The sequence below is a fragment of the Phoca vitulina genome, unplaced genomic scaffold (genome assembly GCF_004348235.1).
Source record: "Phoca vitulina isolate PV1807 unplaced genomic scaffold, GSC_HSeal_1.0 scaffold29, whole genome shotgun sequence".
NCBI classification, from domain to species: domain Eukaryota; kingdom Metazoa; phylum Chordata; class Mammalia; order Carnivora; family Phocidae; genus Phoca; species Phoca vitulina.
This window is the reverse complement of record NW_022589732.1, coordinates 21,605,608-21,627,431: the sequence shown is the minus strand read 5'-3', so window position 1 is coordinate 21,627,431 and position 21,824 is coordinate 21,605,608. Positions and strand designations below refer to the sequence as shown.

Sequence of the window (21,824 nt, the reverse complement as noted above, 5' to 3'; positions counted from 1 at the left end):
CACTTCAACATGTGTTATAATCCGCAGGAGAAAATGTTGTTTTGGAGAAAATATCCACCTTATAAAAGGCTGGTAATTTTGGACTTATTTCCCTAATTAAAGAACTTCCATTAGATCTAGTGAACTAAAATGCTCTTTTAACAAGAAACTCTCTGTAAATGCCTCAAATGATATCACCCAAAACTTGTAGTTAATAAATAAAGCCAAATATATTTCAATTCCAAGTTGAAAATATTTAAACCATTAAAAAAAAAACAAAAAACTTAGCAAACCTTTGGTATCTCAGTCTCTACTCACGTAGAATGAGGAAAAAAAAATCACCATCCAATAATGAGGATTAGTGTACAGAGAACCTCCCAGTAAATGTGGCCAGCATCAAGAAAATCCTTTTTTAGGGCGCCTGGGTGGCTCAGTCGTTAAGCGTCTGCCTTCGGCTCAGGTCATGGTCCCAGGGTCCTGGGATCGAGCCCCACATCGGGCTCCCTGCTCTGCGGGAAGCCTGCTTCTCCCTCTCCCACTCCCCCTGCTTGTGTTCCTGCTCTCACTATCTCTCTTTCTGTCAAATAAATAAATAAAATCTTTAAAAAAAAAAAAAAGAAAATCCTTTTTTAGGGGACTCACTGAGAGTCAAGGAAGAAGATAGTTTCCTTGTATAATGCATGTTTCTGTCATGGAGGTTTTCAAAACATTGCCTAGATATGTGAAAACCAAGGGTCAACAATATTTATCTGTTACCGTTGGGGGCAACTGGCTGTTTTTTCAAGGTTTTTTTTTTTTTTTTTAAATATAGTTGACATGCAATGTTATATTTGTTCCAGAGATACAACATAATGATTCTACAATTCTATACATGACTTGATGCTCACCATGATAAGTGACAACTACTATTTTGTACCTTCTCCTTTTTTGAATTTTAATCTTTTCATATGTATATATTTAATTTTAAAATACTGTACTTCTCACTAAGAAAAGGATACTTAAATCACTGCACAACTTCCACAAAGACTGAGGCTATTACATTCAGATGCACATAAACATAACATCAGTCCCAAATTTTGGCACTTGGTTTGGGACGAAGACTGCATCTTTGGAGTTTCAGATTTTTGTATATGAAATGCAGCACGTGACTAGAAGATGCTAAAAAACTTGCTTGGACTCCGAATGTTATGGTATTTATAAGATAATCTTGTGTTTGGCTTTCTACCCCAAAGAACCAATTTCTGTGGTCAGCTTGCAAAAGAGTGCCACCCCATTAATAACAGATCTTATAATCCCAAGGAGAACACCTGCCAAGCTTCCTCCCCCTGAAAAGTTTTCTTTGTGTAAGAACCATGTTGGAAGACCTGGAGTGTGTCACATCAGCTGCCTAGGGAAGAATTAGTCATTAAATTTGCAGACGGTGATAAGGCAGGCTAGGAGAAATCATGTTTTTAATAGTTTTTCAGAATGCAATTGTTTCATTCACTGGTCTGTGTCTGCAGCTTTGATGAGTGTTGTTAATAGTTCCTTCAGGCTTCTTACAGGGGCATGGCTGCCTGCTGTCAGCTTTGGTTTACTGGCTGTCAGCTGCTTGAGCATCCACTCCACGGAGAACGAAGGGGAAGCAAGAACAATCATCTCTCCTGAATCAGGTTGCCATTTGCTGGCCTGTGTTGTCCAGCGTCAGACGTAGTGTGAACGTGCCCATCCCCACCGTGAGTAGCTACCTGTACCTGTGGTGTTTGACAGGCTGGCTTCCTCTGTCAGGAGAAGGGACCTCTGGGAATGACTGGGGGCCGGCAAAACTTGACTCCATCATTTTCTCCAATGCAGTCACAGGATGCCTTTCCGCCTTTGAATACTGTGGGAAACCACATGCACAGAGTTGAGCTGGAGGATAAATTATGAGAGGAGGGCCTATAACACTATAGCTAGATATTGAGAAGTTACTGAACTTGCCAGTAATTTGTCCACTGGGCACCTGATCAGGAGAACGACAGAGACATCACTGGCATCCCATTTCTCACACACTGAGTATGGTCTCCGTCCTCCCCCCAAACTCTGCTTAGATAAGGTCCATCCAGGAGGGTTCTCCACTTTAGAATTTAAAATATGTCTTCTCATTTCCATTTACACCCATGGCACACTGTGCCTGACAGGCAAAAACACAAGTATTTTTTATTCGATATACATTTTGTACACACAGGAATTAATTAGTAGCTGGACTACAAATAATAGGGATTCAATAAATAGTGATTGAACGAACTTCGGAACATTCTCAGAATTACGAGGATATTGATTCAGAGTACCTGCCCTCGGCACTCCACCATTCTCCTCCTTCAGCCTTTGCCAAGTAGTTACTGGGCTTAATAAGAGAAATTTGTGAGCATTTCACTCTTTATAGCTAGTAAGCTGTGGTTTCACCTTTGACTATGATATCTTATAAGGCCCAGGAGCCTTTGGGGAAACCTATAGAGATGACACATTAAGAAAAACTTTGCCCCAAGGGAAATATCATATGGTATCTCAACCAGGCAGCAAGCTGTCGACTTTAATACTCCCGGGACACATAGCTCTTGAACAGGCAACAAGGGCTAGCAGGTTTCTCTTCCAGAAACTCCAGATAAAAACTATCCTGACAAATGACAATTTTAGAATGCTAACCAATCCAGAGAAAATTTCGAAATCTGGATATTCATATCTAATGTATGAACAAGAATTTTACAGAACAACGAAGACAGATATGCAATATACATATGGAAAAGTGTACAACTGCATTCATTGTAAAGGGATAAAAATCAGAATAGAGAAAATTAAATTTCAAGAAGATCTAGTAAAGGTACAGATTCAAGAAAATTAGAGTTGGTACTAATATGTTGGGGTACAAATTGCCAATATGTTCCAAAATGTTAAATATACACACTCTTTGATCCAGAATGTTACTTCTAGGACTTCCCATCATTAATATGATTGTAAAAATTCAAAATAATATCATCACTAGAGTATACCAGTGGTACAGTTTTTAATAACAAAACAAAATAAATATAAAACACAAACAACTGGACACAATAGAAATATCCACAAATGAAAACTACACAACCATTGAAAAGAATAAAATCAAGGTACAAAAAAAATATGCATAATATGAATCCATTTGCATACATAAGGAAAATGAAGTGAACAGATATACATATATTGCAAGTGTGTATATGTGTATATACATATATTTAGTTTTATGTATACATATACACACACATATATAGATTTTGTATGTACATGTACATACATATTTCTATGTGTGCATTTGTGTGTCTGTGTGTTTCCCATGCAACAACACAGGATGCAGATAAAAAAAAAAAAACTATTAACTGGATGTTATCCTTGGGGAAAAGTGTATCAGGGGATATGGGTTACTGAGATTAGGCAAAATGTCAAGGTTATGTAACTAACCTTAAGATTTCAATCTCTACTGTTTTCTTCTTAAGTACTTCCAAAATAAACCACATAGGGGCAGTCATAACCATGTCTTGAAACACTATCTCAATTCTACAAAATGGACTCACATAAGCAGGTCAGACTTTTTGCAAAATGGAGTAAATTGACACAGAAAAAAAAGACGATATGGAGATAATTTGGAAAAGGTGGCTATTTTCAATAATCCAAAATTACAAAGATCCAAAAAATGATGTAAATACCTTCATGTGTGCTTTTTTATTGACTAATTAATGTTAATTATTACTAACCATCCATGGGAAAAGTGCAATGAATAGACATGTCACTGGAATATAAACAACATTCTTTCTATCTGACCTTCAGGTTCTATAAAAGACCAACTAAGTGTTTGTTTGTTTTTTAATCCCAATTTTTAATAAATTGGTTTAGAAGACAAACTTGGATGCCTGGAATATTCAGCTACAGAAACAAGTGAGATGACCTGGAGAGATCTGTGGCAAATGGGAGGCGGTAAGTCTCTGCTCCTGCAGAGGTCTATGGGGGCCACATCAGCCAAGTGTTTCTGCAGCATCTAGATATTCTAGAGAAAACCTCTGCTTCTTTTTTGGGGGGGGATACCAATCAGTTTTTATTTTTATTTTATTTTAATTCTAGTGTAGTTAAAATACAGTGTTATATTAGTTTCAGGTGTGCAATATAGTGATCCAATAGTTCCATGCATCAAGATAAGTGTGCTCTTAATCCCCATCACCTGTTTCACCTATCTCCCTTACCCACGGCCCCTTTAGTAACCATTGTTTGTTCTCTATAGTTAAGAGTCTGATTTTTGGTTTGTCTTTTTTCTTTGTTCATTTGTTTTCTTTCCTAAATTCCACATATGAGTTAAATCATATGGTATTTGTCTTCCTCTGACTTATTTCACTTAGCATTATACTCTCTAGCTCTATCCATGTTGCAAATAGCAAGAGTTAATTCTGTTTTACGACTGAATAATATTCCTATATGTTTGGGTATACACACACACACACACACACACACACATCCCGTATCTTCTTTATTCACTCATCTATCAATGGATGCTTGGGCTGCTTCCATAATTTGGTTATTGTAAATAATGCTGCAATAAACCTATGAGGGGCATATAGCCTTTGCTTTGAATGAGACTTTTGATCCTGAAAGCTAAAAGGTTTTGTTAAAAATCCTGGATTAAAGTTTTGAATAGAATCAACCTGATTATGTTCTGTTTATTCATAGTGTCTATAATAGATACTATGTTCTAAATCTTTTCTTTCAAATGCTTGCATTGTTGTTATACAGTTGCTTCCGATTGTACTATTTTGGTCAATTAACACAAATTTACTTTCAAAATTTATTTTTTTGGATTTTTCTTCTCTCTCACAGACTTTATGAGAATCATTTTCATTTCAGTGGCTGCATTTAACATGCGATTCAGGTTTAAGTTGCTATACTCCTATCCAGGGTTGGTTGGAATTCTCAGGAGAACCCAAAGATGAAACAAACAAAAGACACTAGTGGATTTTAAAGCCCTTGGCATCTACAGCTACAGCAAACATTAAATGAAACCCACTGCTAACCAAATTAACATAAAACCTACACTAAACATCTGTTTACCTCAGGATTATCCAATGTATCATGTCTACTTTTTAACAAAAAATTATAAGGCATACTAGAATATATATACATAAATGAAGTCTGAAGATGCAAAATAAGGACCACAACTTGACTCAGATACCACAGAAAAGTTGGGATGATCAGACATGGAATTTAAAATAAGCACAATAACTATGCTTAGAGCTGTAAAGGGAAAGGTAGACAGCATGTGAGAACAGTTAGTAGTGTAAGTAGAGAGATGGAAACTCTAAGAAATACTCAAAAGTAAACTAAATATAAAAAATACTGTAACATAAATGATGAATGCACTTGATAGGCTCATCATTAGAGTGCACACAACCAAGGAAAGAATCAGGGAACTTGAGTATTAATCAACAGAAACTTCCTGACATGAAACACAAAACAAAAACAATATATTTAGAAAAAAAGAAGAGAAAAAAGAAAGGAAGAAATGAATGATAAAATTGAAAAACTGTTGAAAAATTTCAGATGGTATAACATATGCATAACTGGAGTTACTGAAGGAGAAGAAAGAAAATGGAGCAGGAAAAATATGTGAATAGTAACTGAGAACTTTTCAAAATTATTGACAGACACCAAACCATAGATACAGGAAGCTTACAGAATATCAAAACACCAAAAGGATAAATACCAAAAAAATCTACATCACAGCATATCATATTCAAACTGTATTTTTTTAAAAAGGAAAAAGAGAAGTAAAGAAAAAAATAACACAAAAATAAAATAAAATGCTGAAAATAAAACCAAAGAAAATAAAAACCTGCTTATAGAAGAAAAAGATGAACAAATATAGTGGAATTCTAACCAGAAATCATGCAAACAAGAAAAGACAGGAGTGAAATACTTAAGAATAAACACCAAACTGAAAATATATCTCTGGTTAAATTATCCATCAAAAATAAAGGAGAAATAAAGACTTTCTTAGACCAACCAACAAACAAAAAACAGGAAATTCATCACCAGCAGACTTGTCCTGCAAGAAATTTTAAGAGAAGCTTTTCAAGGAGAAACAAAATGATATAGGTTAGAAACTCAGATCTACCTAAAAAAGGAAAAATGCCAGAGAAGTAATAAGTAAAAGTAAATTAAAATATTTTATATTTCTTATTATTAATAGATCAGTTGAAAAAAGTGTTTGTTCAAAATAATTGGGTATTGTGGATATACTGTATACACAAATTAATAATTGGCAGCAATTTTATAAAGAACAGGAGAAAGGAATTGTGAATACTCAATTATAAAATACCTGGACTAACCAGGTATTTGAAAGTAGACTTAGATTAGTTGTAAATATATATTATAAAATCTTGAGTAACCACTAAAAAATTATAAAAAGAAGTATAATTGATATGTTAAAAGAGGAGAAAAAATGGAATCACACTAAATAATTAAAACCAGAGAAGGAAGAAATAGAAAAGAACAAAAGAAACAAAGAACAGGTGCAAAGAACTGAAAATGGTTATAAATATGGAAGATATTAATTGAACTATATCATTAATCACTTTAAATATGAATGGTCTAAATACACTAATTAAAAAACAGAGATTATCAGCATGTGTGAGAAAAAAACCCAACTATATGTTGTCTATAAGAAACCCTCTTATATAAAGACAGAGATAGAATAAAAGTAAGAGAGGAGGTAAAAATATATCATGCTAAAAGAAAGCTAGAGTAGATATAATAATTTCAGACAAAGCAGACTTCAGAACAAGGAAAAGTTTTAGGGACAAAGAATGATGTAAAAAGTATCATTTACTTAATGATAAAGGGCTAATCCTCCAAGAAGATAAAACAGTTCTTAACATTTATACACCTAGCAACAGAGCATCAAAATTCATAAGGCAACAACTGATAGAACCTCAAGGAGAAATAGACAAATCCACTATTATACTTGGAGTGTTCAACACCTGTCTATTAGTAATTGACAGATTCAGCAGTCAAGAAATCATTGAGGATATAGTTGATCCACATAGCACTTTCAATCAACTGCATTTAATTGATACTTATAAAATACTTCTAAAGTGGCAGTCTACACTTTCTTTTTGAGCTCATGGAACATTCATCAAGATAAATCACATTCCTGGCTATAAAATACATCTTAAGAAATTTTTTTAAAAGATTTTTTTATTTTTTAAGTAATCTTTACACCCAGCGTGGGGCTCAAACTCACAACCCTGAGATCAAGCGTCTCATGCTCTACTTACTGAGCCAGCCAGTTGCCCCATCTAAAGAAATTTTTAAGAGATAGAAATCATAAATAGTATATTCTCAGACCATATTGCTAGAAATCAATAAGAAAAAGATAAATGGAAAATCCAAAACTCTTTGGAGAGTAAACAACATACTTGTAAATAACAGAAAGCTCAAAGAAAAGTCACAAGAGAAATTTTAAAATATTTTTAACTAAATGATAATGAAAATACAACTTATCAAAATTTGTGTTAGGTAATCAAAGCAGTGATTAGAGATAAATTTACAACATTAAATTCTTATATTTAAAAAGAAGAAATATCTAAAATCAGTCATCTGAATTTCTACCTTAGGAAACTAGAAAAAGAAGAGTAATTTAAACCTGAAACAAGCAGAAGAGAAATAATAAAAGAGAATTAATAAAATTGAAAACAGGGGTATCTGGGTGGCTCGGTTAAGTGTCTGCCTTCGGCTCAGGTCATGATCCTAGGGTCCTGGGATTGAACCCCACATTGGGCTCCCTGCTTGGCGGGAAGCCTGCTTCTCCCTCTCCCACTCCCCACCCTGCTTGTGTTCCCTCTCTCGCTGTGTCTCTCTCTGTCAAATAAATAAATAAATCCTTTAAAAAATAAATAAATAAATAAATAAAATTGAAAATAGGAAAAGAATAGAGAAAATCAACAAAAGCAAAGCTGATGATTTGAAATGATCAATAGCATTGATAAATCTCTGGTTAACTAACCCAGAAAAAAAAAAAAAAGAGAAAAGATTATCAATAACAGAAGTGAAAGAGGCCATCACTACTACTCCCATGGACAGAAAAAGGTTAATAAAGGAACACTATGAATAACTGTATGCCCTCAAATTTGATCTCTTAGTTGAAATGGACCAATTTCTTGAAAGACCCGTGTCATCAAAGTTCATGCAAGAGGAAATAGGTAAGTTTAATCACCCTGTATCTATTAAAGCAACCTCCCCATTAACAAAATAAATGTCATTTAGGAGATCTGGAGATTCTAGGAAGGAATACAAACTTTGCTAAGGGAAAATGACTGTATTATAAATATATGAAAGAACATTAGTGGGAGGTGGGGATCAGAGGCATGCTGTCCTAAGTAACTTTGAAATGAGTGGAATCTGTAGACTAAAGGAAAAGTACTGCTCATAAACACTATCTGGCTGATAGATATATCTTTGATCTGTCTGCTGAGAGGGCTTAGAAGCAAGGACATACTCAACAAAAACCTCCAGAAAACCTATACTGAACTGATGAAGTATGTCAAAATGACACAGGAACCAACTGAAAGAGCTACCAATGGCCACAGCTGAAAGAAGTTGATATAAAATAAGAAAAAAATATTTATTGAATTATAACTTAAAGTATAAAATAAGTATCCATGAATTCATACTCTTAGATAAATGATGGACTTAATAAATAAATGAGGAACAAGAGATAAACTCTTTGCAGTAGCATTCCAAATAACATGTAGATACTCTGCCTTTACAAAGGGGGAGCATAACTCCCACTCCTTAAGTGTGGGCTACACAGAGTCACTTCCTTCCAAAGAGAACTCTATAGAAAGGAAGGGAAGAGTGAGATCACAGGGGAGACTCCTAGCAATTACTACCCCAGGTGACAAAGTAATCATCAACAGTGTTAAATCATATTGATAATGTGCACTTTTGATGAGTGATGATTTGGCACTTTATCTCTGTTGTCTTTCTCCCCACACTCCATTACCCCCAGTCTAATCACGAGAAAAACATCAAACTAATTCCAGTAGAGCAGCATTCTACACAATACTTGACCACTACTCCTAAAAACTGTCAGAGCCACTAAAACAAGGAAAATCTGACAAACTGTCGCAGCCAAGAGGACATATGACAACCAAATGTTACGTGGTATCCTGGGTGGAATCCTGGAACAGAAACAATTAGGTAAAAACTGAGGAGACCTGAATAAACTCTAGATTTGAGTTAGTAACAAGGCATCACCATGGGTTCATTAATTTTAACAAATGTACCATGTTAATATACGAGGCTAATAGGAAAAACTGAGTAGAGTGTATATGGGAACTCACTGTACTATTTTTGCAAATTTTCTGTACATCTAAAACTGCCTTAAAAAATAAAGTCTACTTTAAAAAATAAAAAAGTTATCGCTTCTCGGCCTTTTGGCTAAGATCAAGTGTAAAAAATAAGAAAGTTTAAAAAAAGCAAAAGATACATACCCCCAAAAAAGAAGCAAAAGAAGCAGAAGCAGAAGAAGCAGAAGAAGCAGAAGAAGCAGAAGAAGCAGAAGAAGAAGAAGAAGCAGAAGAAGAAGAAGAAGAAGAAGAAGAAGAAGAAGAAGAAGAAAAGAAGGAGAAGAGAGAGGACAAGGATGAGGAGGAGGAGGGTCCGGGAGGAGGAGGAAAAGAGGAATTTAGAGACTAAAGGTAGAATTCAGTCTTTATTTTCAGCTATAGGCCCTCAAGGTGTAGAATCCACTCAGCAAACAGTCTGCAACAAACCTCCTTAAAGGCAGCGTAACTGACCACGATTATAGCCTTTGGACATTTTTATGCTCTATGCTGAAATCATTTCTTATGATTCCTTCCAAAATTTATACACTTCCATCCCTGGGAGGAGTTACGGTCTGCATAATTTTATCCATGAGATAATATCTCCAGTGAAGCTGCCCGTCTGGCCCTTTCCATTAACATTGCTGTACACTGTTACAAAGTATGGTAGGTGACTTCATGTTCTTTCCTTGCACTCATACAGATCTTGGCTTTTTGTGTGTGTACCTGTTTTGTTAAAACCTCATTCGGTATGATGTTCAAAATGTCACTTTAATACCTAATAAGGAGATGCCAGGGTCCATTCACTGGTCCTTTCAACATGACCTGAATTGATTTCCTTTTAAACACCCACAGAGGCCCTGGTCAGTACTGTTATCTCTTGGCGAAGCACTCATCCCAACTGGCTTTCCCAAAAGCTCGCCTCGTGGGGGCTCCTGGGTGCTGCGGACCTCCGCTGTTGTTTGCACTGTCACCTGCCTTGCTCCTGACACACTGTTGATGGTGCACCGAAATCAACAGACCTGTCAAATGAAGCAGGCTCATGTTGGAAGTGGAGCGCGGACGTTTCCAGGCCTGCCCGATGCTCGCAGCAGGAGTCAGAAGGGTAAATGAAAGCGTGTCTGTGTTGGAAAGCAGTGATGACAGAGCTGATAATCACCTGGTCTGGAACCCCAGGCAATAACGGCAGGAAGGAGGATATTTTTAAAGGGTTTTAAATGTTTGTCTCTCTCTCTGCATTGCTCCCAACTCCTCTCTGTCTGTGTCAAAATGTTCTTTACTGGAAGTCTGACTCAGGAGCCCAGAGCATGGTGAAAATGAGTGGTTATGGTATATTTTAAAGCGTGATTTCTGATGCAAGTAATTAAAAACAACTTGACCACTGTTGCTGTTAGGAAATTTTGCACCATATCCCACGCAGGAAGAACTATACCAACTGCAGTCAAACTTCAAGCCATTTCCATGGAAGCAAGATACACTTTCTACGCACGGGCTGTCGCAAGCACTGCTCCTCACTCCTACCCCCTATGACCCACCTTCTCACCTCAACCATGTGCCCCTTTCAGCCAGGGAGACTGAGCACATGCCATCATTCCCTCTTCTGAGGGAGCTCTTTGCTATTCTTATATTGTCAGGTCAGCTCCCAGACCTGCCTTCTATAAGCTCTAACAGGACTGTTCACTCACTGTTGACTGGAGGCCTTGGCAGATTCGTTGTGGAATTTTTTGGTTAATATCTCTCACCTACAGTAATCAGTAAGCTCCTTGAAAGTAAGGACACCGTCATTTTGGGTCATCATTATATCCCTGGTCCTTAATGCAGCGCCTGGTCCTTACTAAATATTTAATATATATTTGAATAGATGAATGTATGAATCTATAGTGAATCAATAAGTTAGAATTTGATATATACAACAAGAGATCAAGTTTTAAACCAGAACTATTCAAAGTTAACGTTGATTCATGCTATAAAGACGTTACCAATTACCTCTTCTGACCAACCCTCTTACAACTATCTGATGGAACTTCAGCTCACTCCCAAGACTCAGTTCGTATGTCCCCTACTTTGGGCAGGATTCAGTATTCCCCCCAGACAATCACAGATGTCCTTTTCCATTCTCTGATAGCTCTGTGACTTCATGTATCTACATTAGAGAACAAGTGCTGTATATGCTTACATACTTGTTTCTACCACGAGCCTGTGAGCTCCCCGATGTCAGGATCCATCTCTTCTGTTTGTAAGCTCTTCATACAGTGCCCAGCATAGAGAAGTGTTTAATAAGTATTACAGAATAAATGGATGCCTCTCTCTACCAATCATCAAGGCTGTGTTAGGCATTAAATTCTTATGACTCTCCTAATGCATGCAAATATTATCTTCCAATTCTTCCTCATTGAATGTTACTCCCCTAAACCTATCTTTCCTGAGAGGGTTCTTGAAAAAAGCGTGGGAAGGCGTACATAATTTTATTCCCTTACTTTTCACTTAGGTATATTTTCTCTTGATTTTAAGAGAGAAGGGATCATCTCTCTCTTTTTTTAAATTTTTTATTGTTATGTTAATCGCCATACATTACATCATCAGTTTTTGATGTAGTGTGATCATCTCTCTTTTAATGACTTCTCTTTCTGATCCCTGAATCAGGCTGAGAAGTGTCGCTCAGGCTGGAAGTTACAATGCTAGCTCTAGCCCTCTCTCACGCAGGACACAGTCAATGAGGTCAGTTCATCTCTCTGAGTCACAAATGCTTCATCTGTTAATGACGGTAAGGTGCTCGATGCTTCTACCGCACTGCCAGGTCTAGTTCTGCAGCCTCTGAGTCAAGTGTTTCCAGAGTATCATGTTGCTTCACTGGACTAGGTGTTTCACATCTTGTTAAATGACTGTAAAGTGAAACCCTTCCCCATGAATGTTTAATGAACTTAAGGGAATGCCAGACGCAGACAATTCATTTGTTAAACACTGCAATTTGCAAAGAATTTCAAGTAGTTAACCTGGGCTTCAAGATAAAATAAAGACAGATTTGCCTGATACGGTGTCCCAGCAGGAAATTTTCCCTCCCAAGGATTAGAGTGTTTGTGGATAACCCATCACCCTTTGTGTAGTAGAAACAATGATAGAACTCCTATGCTGGGCATTCAGAATTTCCTACTGGATGCACTATGCAACTTGAGCTTGGACTCTGGATTTCCTCCCCACTCTTGATATTTGGGGAGGATAATTTTCTGTTGCGGGGGGAGGGCTATCCTGTACATTGTGGAATATGTATCAGCACTTCTGCCCTCTGCTCATAGATGCCTCTCAAGCTGTAACACCCAAAGTCTCTCCAGACTTTGCCAAAAGTTCTCTGGGGCAACACTGCCCCCTGTTGAACCGCTGAGTTATAAAGATGTGAGTTTGCCTTTCTGCTACTCACACAGGCAGTCTGGCAGCGATAAAATTTTTTTGAGTCCCATTTCCCTCTTGTGCACATAGGGGGTGTAAATTAAGTCGTTGCTGTTAGGACGAAATGAGGCGATGTATTTATATCATTTAGCATGATTCTGTATATGTACTCAGTCCATGATATTTGCTATTATGATGATCACGATTTCATTTATCATTGTTTGCTTTTAACATTGACGTTGGTATTTCCTCAAAGATCTTGCCAGAAGAAGAAAAAAACATAGACCTACAAAGAAAAACTGCTTTACTGAATTTTCTTCAATACCCTTGCTTTTTTCAATATTCATGCAAAAAATTTGAGCCACACATCAGATTACTGCTTGCCCTCAGACCAGTGCTACCTGGCTTCCAGCTGCATAGATGTCCTCTATACTTCTCCTTGCATATCTTCAGCATAAAATGGAAGGAGAGCAAATGCTCTTAAAACTTTCTGTTCCTTTCCAATGTATTATTGATATATATTCTCCATTACTATTTTCTCCCATAATACACTACATGAAAAACTACAGTCCAATTGTTATTTGATTCTTACAACAAAAATAGGAGCAAGAGTATCAGCAGGGACATAACTCACCAGACTGAACATTTGACTAGAAATATATGGACTAAGATTGTACTACACAGTCAAATAGTTAAATGTAAATTTAAAAAAATACCATGTTCTCCTATTAAATTAGCAAAAGAAATGATGACAAAGGTATAACAAAGCTAGTAGTGACCCACATTGCTTTCTAGCACTGAAATTGATATGTGCCTGTGGGAAAGCAACTTATTTATTCCAGTCTAGTCTGGTTAAAGGGACCTCCCTTGGGCCCAAGCAGGCGAAGTGTAGGATGTTATGGCCAGCATGCATGTGTCTCCTCGATGCACCTCACTCTCCTTCTCCAGGGTCCTTACAAGCCTTCCTTTCCTATCTATTCTCTGCCTCAACTCCCAGCTCAGCCTAAAACTGATGATCCCTTGAAATGTATTGTCCTAGCTGACCACACCCCAAGTCAGAGGAAAAAAAATGTCCTGTATATACTCTCTTTATCCCAAATGGGAGAAATATAAAGACACTTTCCCACATCTTATCTTGGGCCCTGTGGGAATGATCTAGTTGAGGCCACCCTCTGCTTCCCTGGCTAACATACCAAATGTGGGTATGGGTGGGCCGGAGAGGGGAGGAGAGGGAAAGAAAAAGAAAAGAAAATCCAATGTGCCCAAAAGTCTTTCAAATGTTGCAACCCCTACACTTTGTAATTTCTTGTTATTTTAATTCTAATCATTCCAATCAAATGAGGGGTGGGGATGCATATGAATGAGGAGTTTATTTTCGTATTCTTTTAATAGTAAACAATAGGAAAGAACAGGAATGTCTACAAGAAGAGAAGGATGAGGACATTGTGAAGTGGCCACCTTGTGGACAATTATGCTATCTCTCAAATGAGTTTGTGGAGGGCATAAAGCAGACAGAAAATGCTATTGATCATCTGTTTGGTGAAAATGAAGGATACAAAACTATATGTGTGTTTTGGCTGCAACTCTGTAAAATGCATAGGGACTGACCGAGACTTTTCCCAACCAAACTCTAGACAGGCTCCTCTGAGCCCTCTTTTCTACTGGGCCTTAACTTTGGCCTCTAAGAACTGCAGATTCCCAGCACAAATGACTTCATTCACTCATCCCCACGTTAAAAGACTTGAGTAAACTCTAATATAGTCTCTTTCTCTGTTTTTTAATAGCCTCTAATAGCTCAAGGCTTCACCCCTAGAATGACCCTAACCTTCCTTAAAACGCCTGCCTGAAAAACAAAACAAAAACAAAAACTCCAAAGTCTCCAAAAAGAATTTACTGTTTGTTCTAGCCAATGCTGGAGGAGGAAAGGCCCCTGACCTGCCTTTCTTGGAGCATTTACTTGAACAAGGCTTATAAATGTAAGCTGCCCTTTGTCATTTTGAGATGAATATGTATCTCCAACAACTCAGGAGTTTCTTTCTCAAGGACCTGAAAGCCAAATCTTTGAAATGTAATAAGGAAGGATAGGACCTCTGTCTACCTGTCTCTGGAAGTAACAGAATTCTAAACTCCATTAGTTGTCAGCTGACTAGTACACTGACCAACTCTGATTTTTCACTTCCCTGACTCTGTCAAGCCCCCACTGATTCCTCTCTCTATTCCCTCATTCTCCCTTTAAAACAACCAGTCACCTCTGTACAAATTGAAGTTGAGTTCAGTTCGCGCTGCAGCTTCTTCCATAATGCAAAAATACATTACTGATTAAAATCTGTCCTTACAATCTTAACTAGTGACTGGCTTTGTTTCTCTTCAGCAGGTCCAGTTGCTAAGGAATTGAAACCCTCCATCACTGCATTTGTGTGGTGAGGTGGCGAGATAATACTCAGAAATCATTAGCAAAACCATCCCTTCTGTTACAGAAAAGAACAGTCCCCACATAACTATGATAACAAGTTTAACGAAACTTTGCTGGGAAGCAATTCTGATTTATGAATTCCACACTAAACATCTAAGTACATCTGTTATGCATAGCAAATGGTTACTTTCTGGGTAATGATTTTTTAGAATCACAAATGATGTATAAATTCCCAGTGATTTATGCATTGGGAGGGGCATGAATATGTCCTGGGTGACTGTCTATTACACTCAAATACTAGGTTTATACCACAGCCTTTGTTCCTTCCTTTTGTGTCTCAGAATCTGGAAGTGCAATCTTATATGGGGGCAAAGAATTGTTACCTTGAGAGGAATGTTTCAGTGTGTCTTAGATGATATTTGCTTGTCTTTAATTAGTGTTTTGTAATGTATCTCAGAAGTGATTAAAACAACTGTAGAAAGAATGTAGGATTCAAAGAGCTCGTATTTCAAGTTCTGCTATCTATTTAAGGTTTGGTATTAGGACATACTGACTCTGAGAATACAACTCTCCCTTCCCACCTCTCGTACCTTTGACATCTCTCACACCCCTTACCTTGGAGTTCCTTGAATATAGTACACATTCCATGGCTCTTTTTTTCCTGTTTTTCCTAGTCTCTTTGACTAGCTGATGAACATGTCACCCATCCAGCTCCCTTTGGTTTCCTCGCCAATCTATTGGAATGTCAACCATCTCAGCCCACATACCCCCTCTGGTTCTGGTGTCTGTATCTCTTACCACATTTAAGTTCCCATAAGGTAGAGAACATTGTATCCCTGGCCCCCAGCACAATTTCCAACACATAGTTAGAATGTAATAGTCATTATGGAACAAACAAATGAAGCTCTTTTTGCTTCTAGAGATTAATTTATATTGCAGATTGTAATCAAAAGCTGAGATTTAATTTTTCTCTGTTTCAACTTGTACATGTGCACATGCCTACACACCGAACTGCAAGATGATTTAAGGAAAAATCTACAAAGTACTGAAAAAAAATATACAAGTCTGATCCCACGCTCCCCGTCCCCTTTGAACTGGAAGCACTGAGGTGGGTTGGAGGAACAGAGGTATAGACAGGAAACTTACATTTTGCAGCTGGACATGATTTTTCACCAAGTTCTCTGACTTTGCCATTGTGCTGGATGCTTTGAGGCTATAGTTTTTACCATTTTGTGGTTCTTTCAGCTGCTCTTGAATTTGTTTAGCTTGTTTCCTGCAGGTTTAAATAAACAAACACATAAATAGTTACATCAGTTTGTTCTATTCATATTTTGGGGGTTCATTCATTCCCAACATCTCTATTTGTCATTTGTGAAAGCTGGAAAACTCAGTTAACAAAGAACATCCTTCCTTCATTTTCAACCTACCAACCCCATTTGATAAGTTCTAATCTGGAGAGAAGCTGGTTTTATCTATCAACATCCTGGGATTCACACCCAGTGGTGTGCCAAGGGCAGACAGAAGCATAACACATCATCCTGGCCCCCAGAGATGCAAGAGGTCCCTAACCCTTAGTGCTCAGAGGTAAAGAATTAGAAATGCTCTGCAGTAACCAGTGGAAAAATGTGAAGCTTGTACCTAGCAGCCACATATAACATAGTACAAAGTTACATCTCTATTTGTTACATTTACATTTCCAAACATGTGTAGCTTGATCGCATAGCCCGCATATATACCATGAGTATATTTTCTCTTCTACAATTTAGAAATAGCTCATTTATTGTTACCATTAGACCTGAATGTAAATATTTTTATTTCTACTTTGTAAATAATAATAAAAATATAGTTAAGTCTTGAAAGAACATCTGCTATGTGCCAAGCATCATTTTAAGCGTTTTCCATGTATCAACTCACTTATTCTTCACGATAATTCTGTGTGATGAGGCATTAACCTATACTCACTTAATATATGAGGAAACTGAGGCACAGAGAAGTTAAATAATTTTTCCAGAGTCACATTGCTAGTAAGTGGTGGAGCTGAATTTGAACCCAGCCCATCTGGCTGCATACTCTGTACTCTCAACCACCACTTGGGACTGTCAAACCACTTGCCCATATTTCCACGGCTTCTCAGTGGAAAGACTGAGACTATTCTTGAGTTTCAGACTCTGAGTAAAGTACTCTTGCCTGCATATGTGGGTGACTGTTGCTTAAGTCATACAGTGGCTACACCAGAAGGATGCAACAAACTACTCCCTTATTAGCTGCTCTCTTCCAAGGGCTTTACAGTAATTATATATCAGCAGAAGACTCAGTGCCCATAAACATACACACACACACACACACACACACACACACACACACATTGCAGAATCATCCTGCTCACCCCGAACTTTTAACTCTTCCTAAGATCCCTGTCAAAGATAGAGCCTTTGGTGGAGTATGTGCACGGTTTCCTGCAGAGAACTTTTCCTGAGAATGGACTTGGGTATCAGAGGGACTGGGATTTGAATCCCAGCACTGCCACCCACCACTTCTATTTTGATTTCCTAAATTGAAATGACTGTTTTCCTAAACTTCTCTGAGGCTCAGTTTCCTCATCTGTGCATGGTGTTGTAGAAGCTAACTTCCATGGGTACTGTAGAAACTGAATATGAGAACACCTGTAAGGTGTTGATCTGCTCCCCTTCTCATCGTTTAGCAAGCTTAGTTGTATGGGCAGATCCTACAGAGAAATTAGAACATTGGCTCAAAGATAAAAGAAAGGATGGTATTAATTGCATCTCTCACAAGCAAGTGACAGTGTTTGCTACCAGATTTGGAAGTTCTGAGCATCATTAACTCTTTTGAATTTATAATAGCAGTGATGTAGCTCTGTTTGTTTAAAAATTTCTTTTATCTTTTCAATTGTTTGGGGGGCTTTTATCTCTAGTACCTTTAGTTGCTTTAATCCAGTTGTAATAATATATCTATTTCCTAAGAGCTAACCTGTAGCCTATTGTTAAAAATAAATCTATCATATCAGCATTTTATGAAGCACATTATAGCCACAAAATCCCATCAGGGATTCATTGATGAAGGAAACAGGAGATCAGGAGGTTCTGCCCAAGTAAATTATCATGAGGCAGTAAAGGGGGCTTGGCACAGAGTGAAGACCCAGTTACTCTCTGAAGGATTAAATAGTAGAAACATTAACTATCTGTTCAGTAATTCTGTAATTCAGTGTCCGGGAAATGCCGACTTCTGGAGGAATTTTCCTCATAAAAACGCGTGACTGCAGTTTCCTAAGTCCTTATATAATTTGCCTTCCTTTACTGGCTTCTCACTGAAGTCCCCACTCACTAATATTCCAGGATAAACAGGCTTTCCTTTCTGAACCAGAAAGGTATCATCCCTACCCTGTCCCAAACACACATATTTTTGCTCTTTCCTCCCTCACCCAGCAAATGGGAACCAGGACAGGAGAGGTGTCTGATTAAAATACCATTAGCTCTCTCACAGGAGTCGATGCTCTGGGAAAGACAAGATACGGGCATTGTACACTAGAACCCTACTAGCCTAACAATGTCAGTGTTAACATTTTATAGTTCGTTGAGATTTAAGTTTCTCTGGTCCAGTTCATCAGAAAGAAATGGCATGTAAGTTGTGGAATATCAGGCATCACAAGTCCACTGGTTGGCATTACTGGTAATGTTGTGGGATGGGTTCCTGGGGAAGCAGGCACTGAGAGGGAGACAGCATGCAGGATTTTTATTAAGGGAGGCTCTTTGGATCATATTTGTTTTAGCAACTGGAGGGCTAAGATCTTCACTGCTCAAGAGAATCAAAGCTGCATATCAGAGCATTTGCTGCCTGTCTTTAACAGGCTTTCCTTGGGCTAAAATCTTTGACTTCCGAGAGTGATACCTATAGTCAGGGCTGGTTTTTACTGGGAGCACCATTTTTCCTTTTTCCTCCTGTTTTTCCCGGTCGTGATCATTATTTGTCCTAGCTTCTGTCTCCTGGAACATCTCCTCTCCTATCCCAATTCCGTTTTTTAGAGTTGAATTGTGTCTTGCACTTCCCAAGTCTACTAAGGACTCCTACAGGCAGCCTCACACTTCTTACCCATATGAGTTGAAAGTAAAAAGAAACCTAGAAGAATTTATAGTTGCCACGTGAGCCCCATCAGCCAGATTTGAATAGCTCAACTAATAGTCCCATTAACCACTTATGGGAATATATGGGCTTATTGGAAGTGACGAGAAGATAATTTCTTTCATTGTGTCCTTTAGAGTTGTGCAGGTTCAGTTAACTCAGAAAAGCCTCTAAATCCAAGAAGGTGTTGATCACTTCTACCTCATCATGTTATCTACCTTCAAACTTTCATCCAACAATTTGCTATAATATTCCATGTGGTGAGGTAATGCCATACCAAGGGTCACAAGACAATGGACAAAGGACCAGAGTGGTAGATCTGAGGAATTACTGGAACTAAAATATAAATGATCCAAGGGAATATGAGCTTTTGGGTAACTCCTGACTTTCTCTGGCTAGAAACTCTATATCCCAGTATACAGAATGCTGGTTTGAGTGCATTTATTTAAAAACCAATGATGGAGAGTTCCTAGAACCATAGAAGACTTGGCACTTCCAAGATGAAGTCAAACAAATGATACACATATTAACAACCTTATGGTATGTGTGAAAGTAAGGAAAGATCAAGGTAGAGTCTGCCTATGCTATTATCCCTGAGATCTGGGGATGGGAATTAGAATTCCAGGAGCGAGTGGAAAGACACATGTGCAAGTGTGATATAAAAATTTACACTGCTTTCAGCTATATAGATTAGATGCTTGGTGTGAGGTGTAGCACTCCTCCCCGGCAAAGAAAAATAAAGGAAGACCCTGCCTGGAAATTGTGCTAGAAGGAAATACACTCTAGGTCTCTAATGAGAAATATAATTCCACTCGGAATAGCCTTCAATTTTTAGTATTACTTTATTATTCTCACATTTTCTTATTTATTTAATTTTTAATAAAAATGTGTCCCAGCTGGGCAGGCAGAAAGACAACATCCTGATTAGTGTTCCTCCCGTGGCTCAGTTCTGGAAGTCCCCCAGAATGAATGATGTTGCACAGTGTTTACATTAAACCCCCACACCTCACTGAGCCCCAGGAGGAGGTGTTTGTCTCAGAGCCCACGTGCTGCCTGGAGAGGGAGAGATTGACAGCCCTGAAGATGGAGGTCCTTGAGTCATCCAGCTGCTCTCCGTTCTTGTGATTGTCATAATCAGTCTTTCCCTTACATGTGGTACAACTACAAATTATACTCTAAAAATAAGTGATTAACCACCACTTGATGGTAATTTGCTTATTGTTAAATACACAATTTCTTTCCTGTACACAGCACTTGCAGGGAGACCCTTCGAATGCCCTGCGGCGTGTGATTACCCCTCTCGTGCTCCGGTGCATGCTCTTCACTCTGTAGTTACCCAGCCTCTCAGTTCCAGTGTGGAAAACCGTAGGTGTTAACCATAGCAAGCCTTCATTATTTACTCTTTGGAACACCATGCTATGCTCTATACAATGCTATCCCATTAATCCCTGACAAATTCTATAAGGTAAGTATTATTTTTGGCCATATTTTACCAAAAAGGAAACCGAGGCTGAAGGACTGGATGCAATTTGCCTAATAATACACAAAAAGCAAGTGGCATCCCGGTGATTTGAATGCAGGTGTTGAGTGAGGCATGTAAAATCCTGACCATATATCACGTAAGCTCCCTAGAGGACGCCAAGCATTATGGGCGGCACCAGGGCATGATAATCCTGATTATTCACCCTAAATAGTTTCACCTTCCACCATCCAGCAGGAGAACCGTGGGAGCCAATGTGGTAGAGTGGTTTGGAGCATGCAATTTCAACTAGGACTGGGGAAATTCAAAGACCCCATCTGTGTGGCTTTGACAAATTAATATTTTAAAATTAACTTCTGTTATTATTTGAAAAGTGCAGCAATAATGAACAATTCCAATTGTTGTGAGGAATGGGGGATAAGCCCAGTGTCCCTGACAAAGGGTTCTCAAAAATGAACACTAATAACTGTCACAGCCAAGAGTTGCCTAGGAGATGCGACAATTAAATATGATGTGGTATCCTAGATGGGGGCCTGGAACAAAGTGCATTAGGTAAAAGCTAAGGATATCTGGAAGTATGAACTTCAGTCTGAATATTATTTCATTCATTCATTGTGACAAATGCAACATACTAATATAAGACATTAGTATTAGGGGAAACTGGGTCTGGGTTATGTGGGATCTATCTGTACTATTTTCACAGTAATTCTGAAAATCTAAACCTATTCTGAAATAGTTCATTAAAAAATAATAGTTAGTAATTATGGATTCATACCTGAGTTTCCATTATTTTTTAAAATCATAATTGCTGTTCTTTTTAAAGATCAACATACACAACATGCAGACAGGTGTCATAGACCATATCTGGAAATGGATCCATTTTTAGAAGAGCAAATGTGTAGACAAATATAGGTCCAATGAAAAGCAATTACACATTGGCTTGCATTTCAGACAAGCTGTAGGAATAGAATCTGCGCCAACTTCTTAAGTCTTGCATGACTTAAATAAAATTTCCATAAATAAAACACCTTTATCAAAGTCCATTTGGATTAAATATATTTGTATGTATATA

General features: G+C 37.9%; 1 protein-coding gene across 1 annotated transcript in view; it reads right to left on the bottom strand.

The window, feature by feature from the left end:
• Positions 1 to 21,824, bottom strand: part of NRG3 (neuregulin 3) — a 1,018,029-nt gene that overhangs the window by 15,168 nt on the left and 981,037 nt on the right. The window contains 2 exon segments of the mRNA XM_032423542.1: positions 1,713 to 1,840; positions 16,282 to 16,408. Coding sequence (XP_032279433.1) covers positions 1,713 to 1,840; positions 16,282 to 16,408 — 255 coding nt within the window.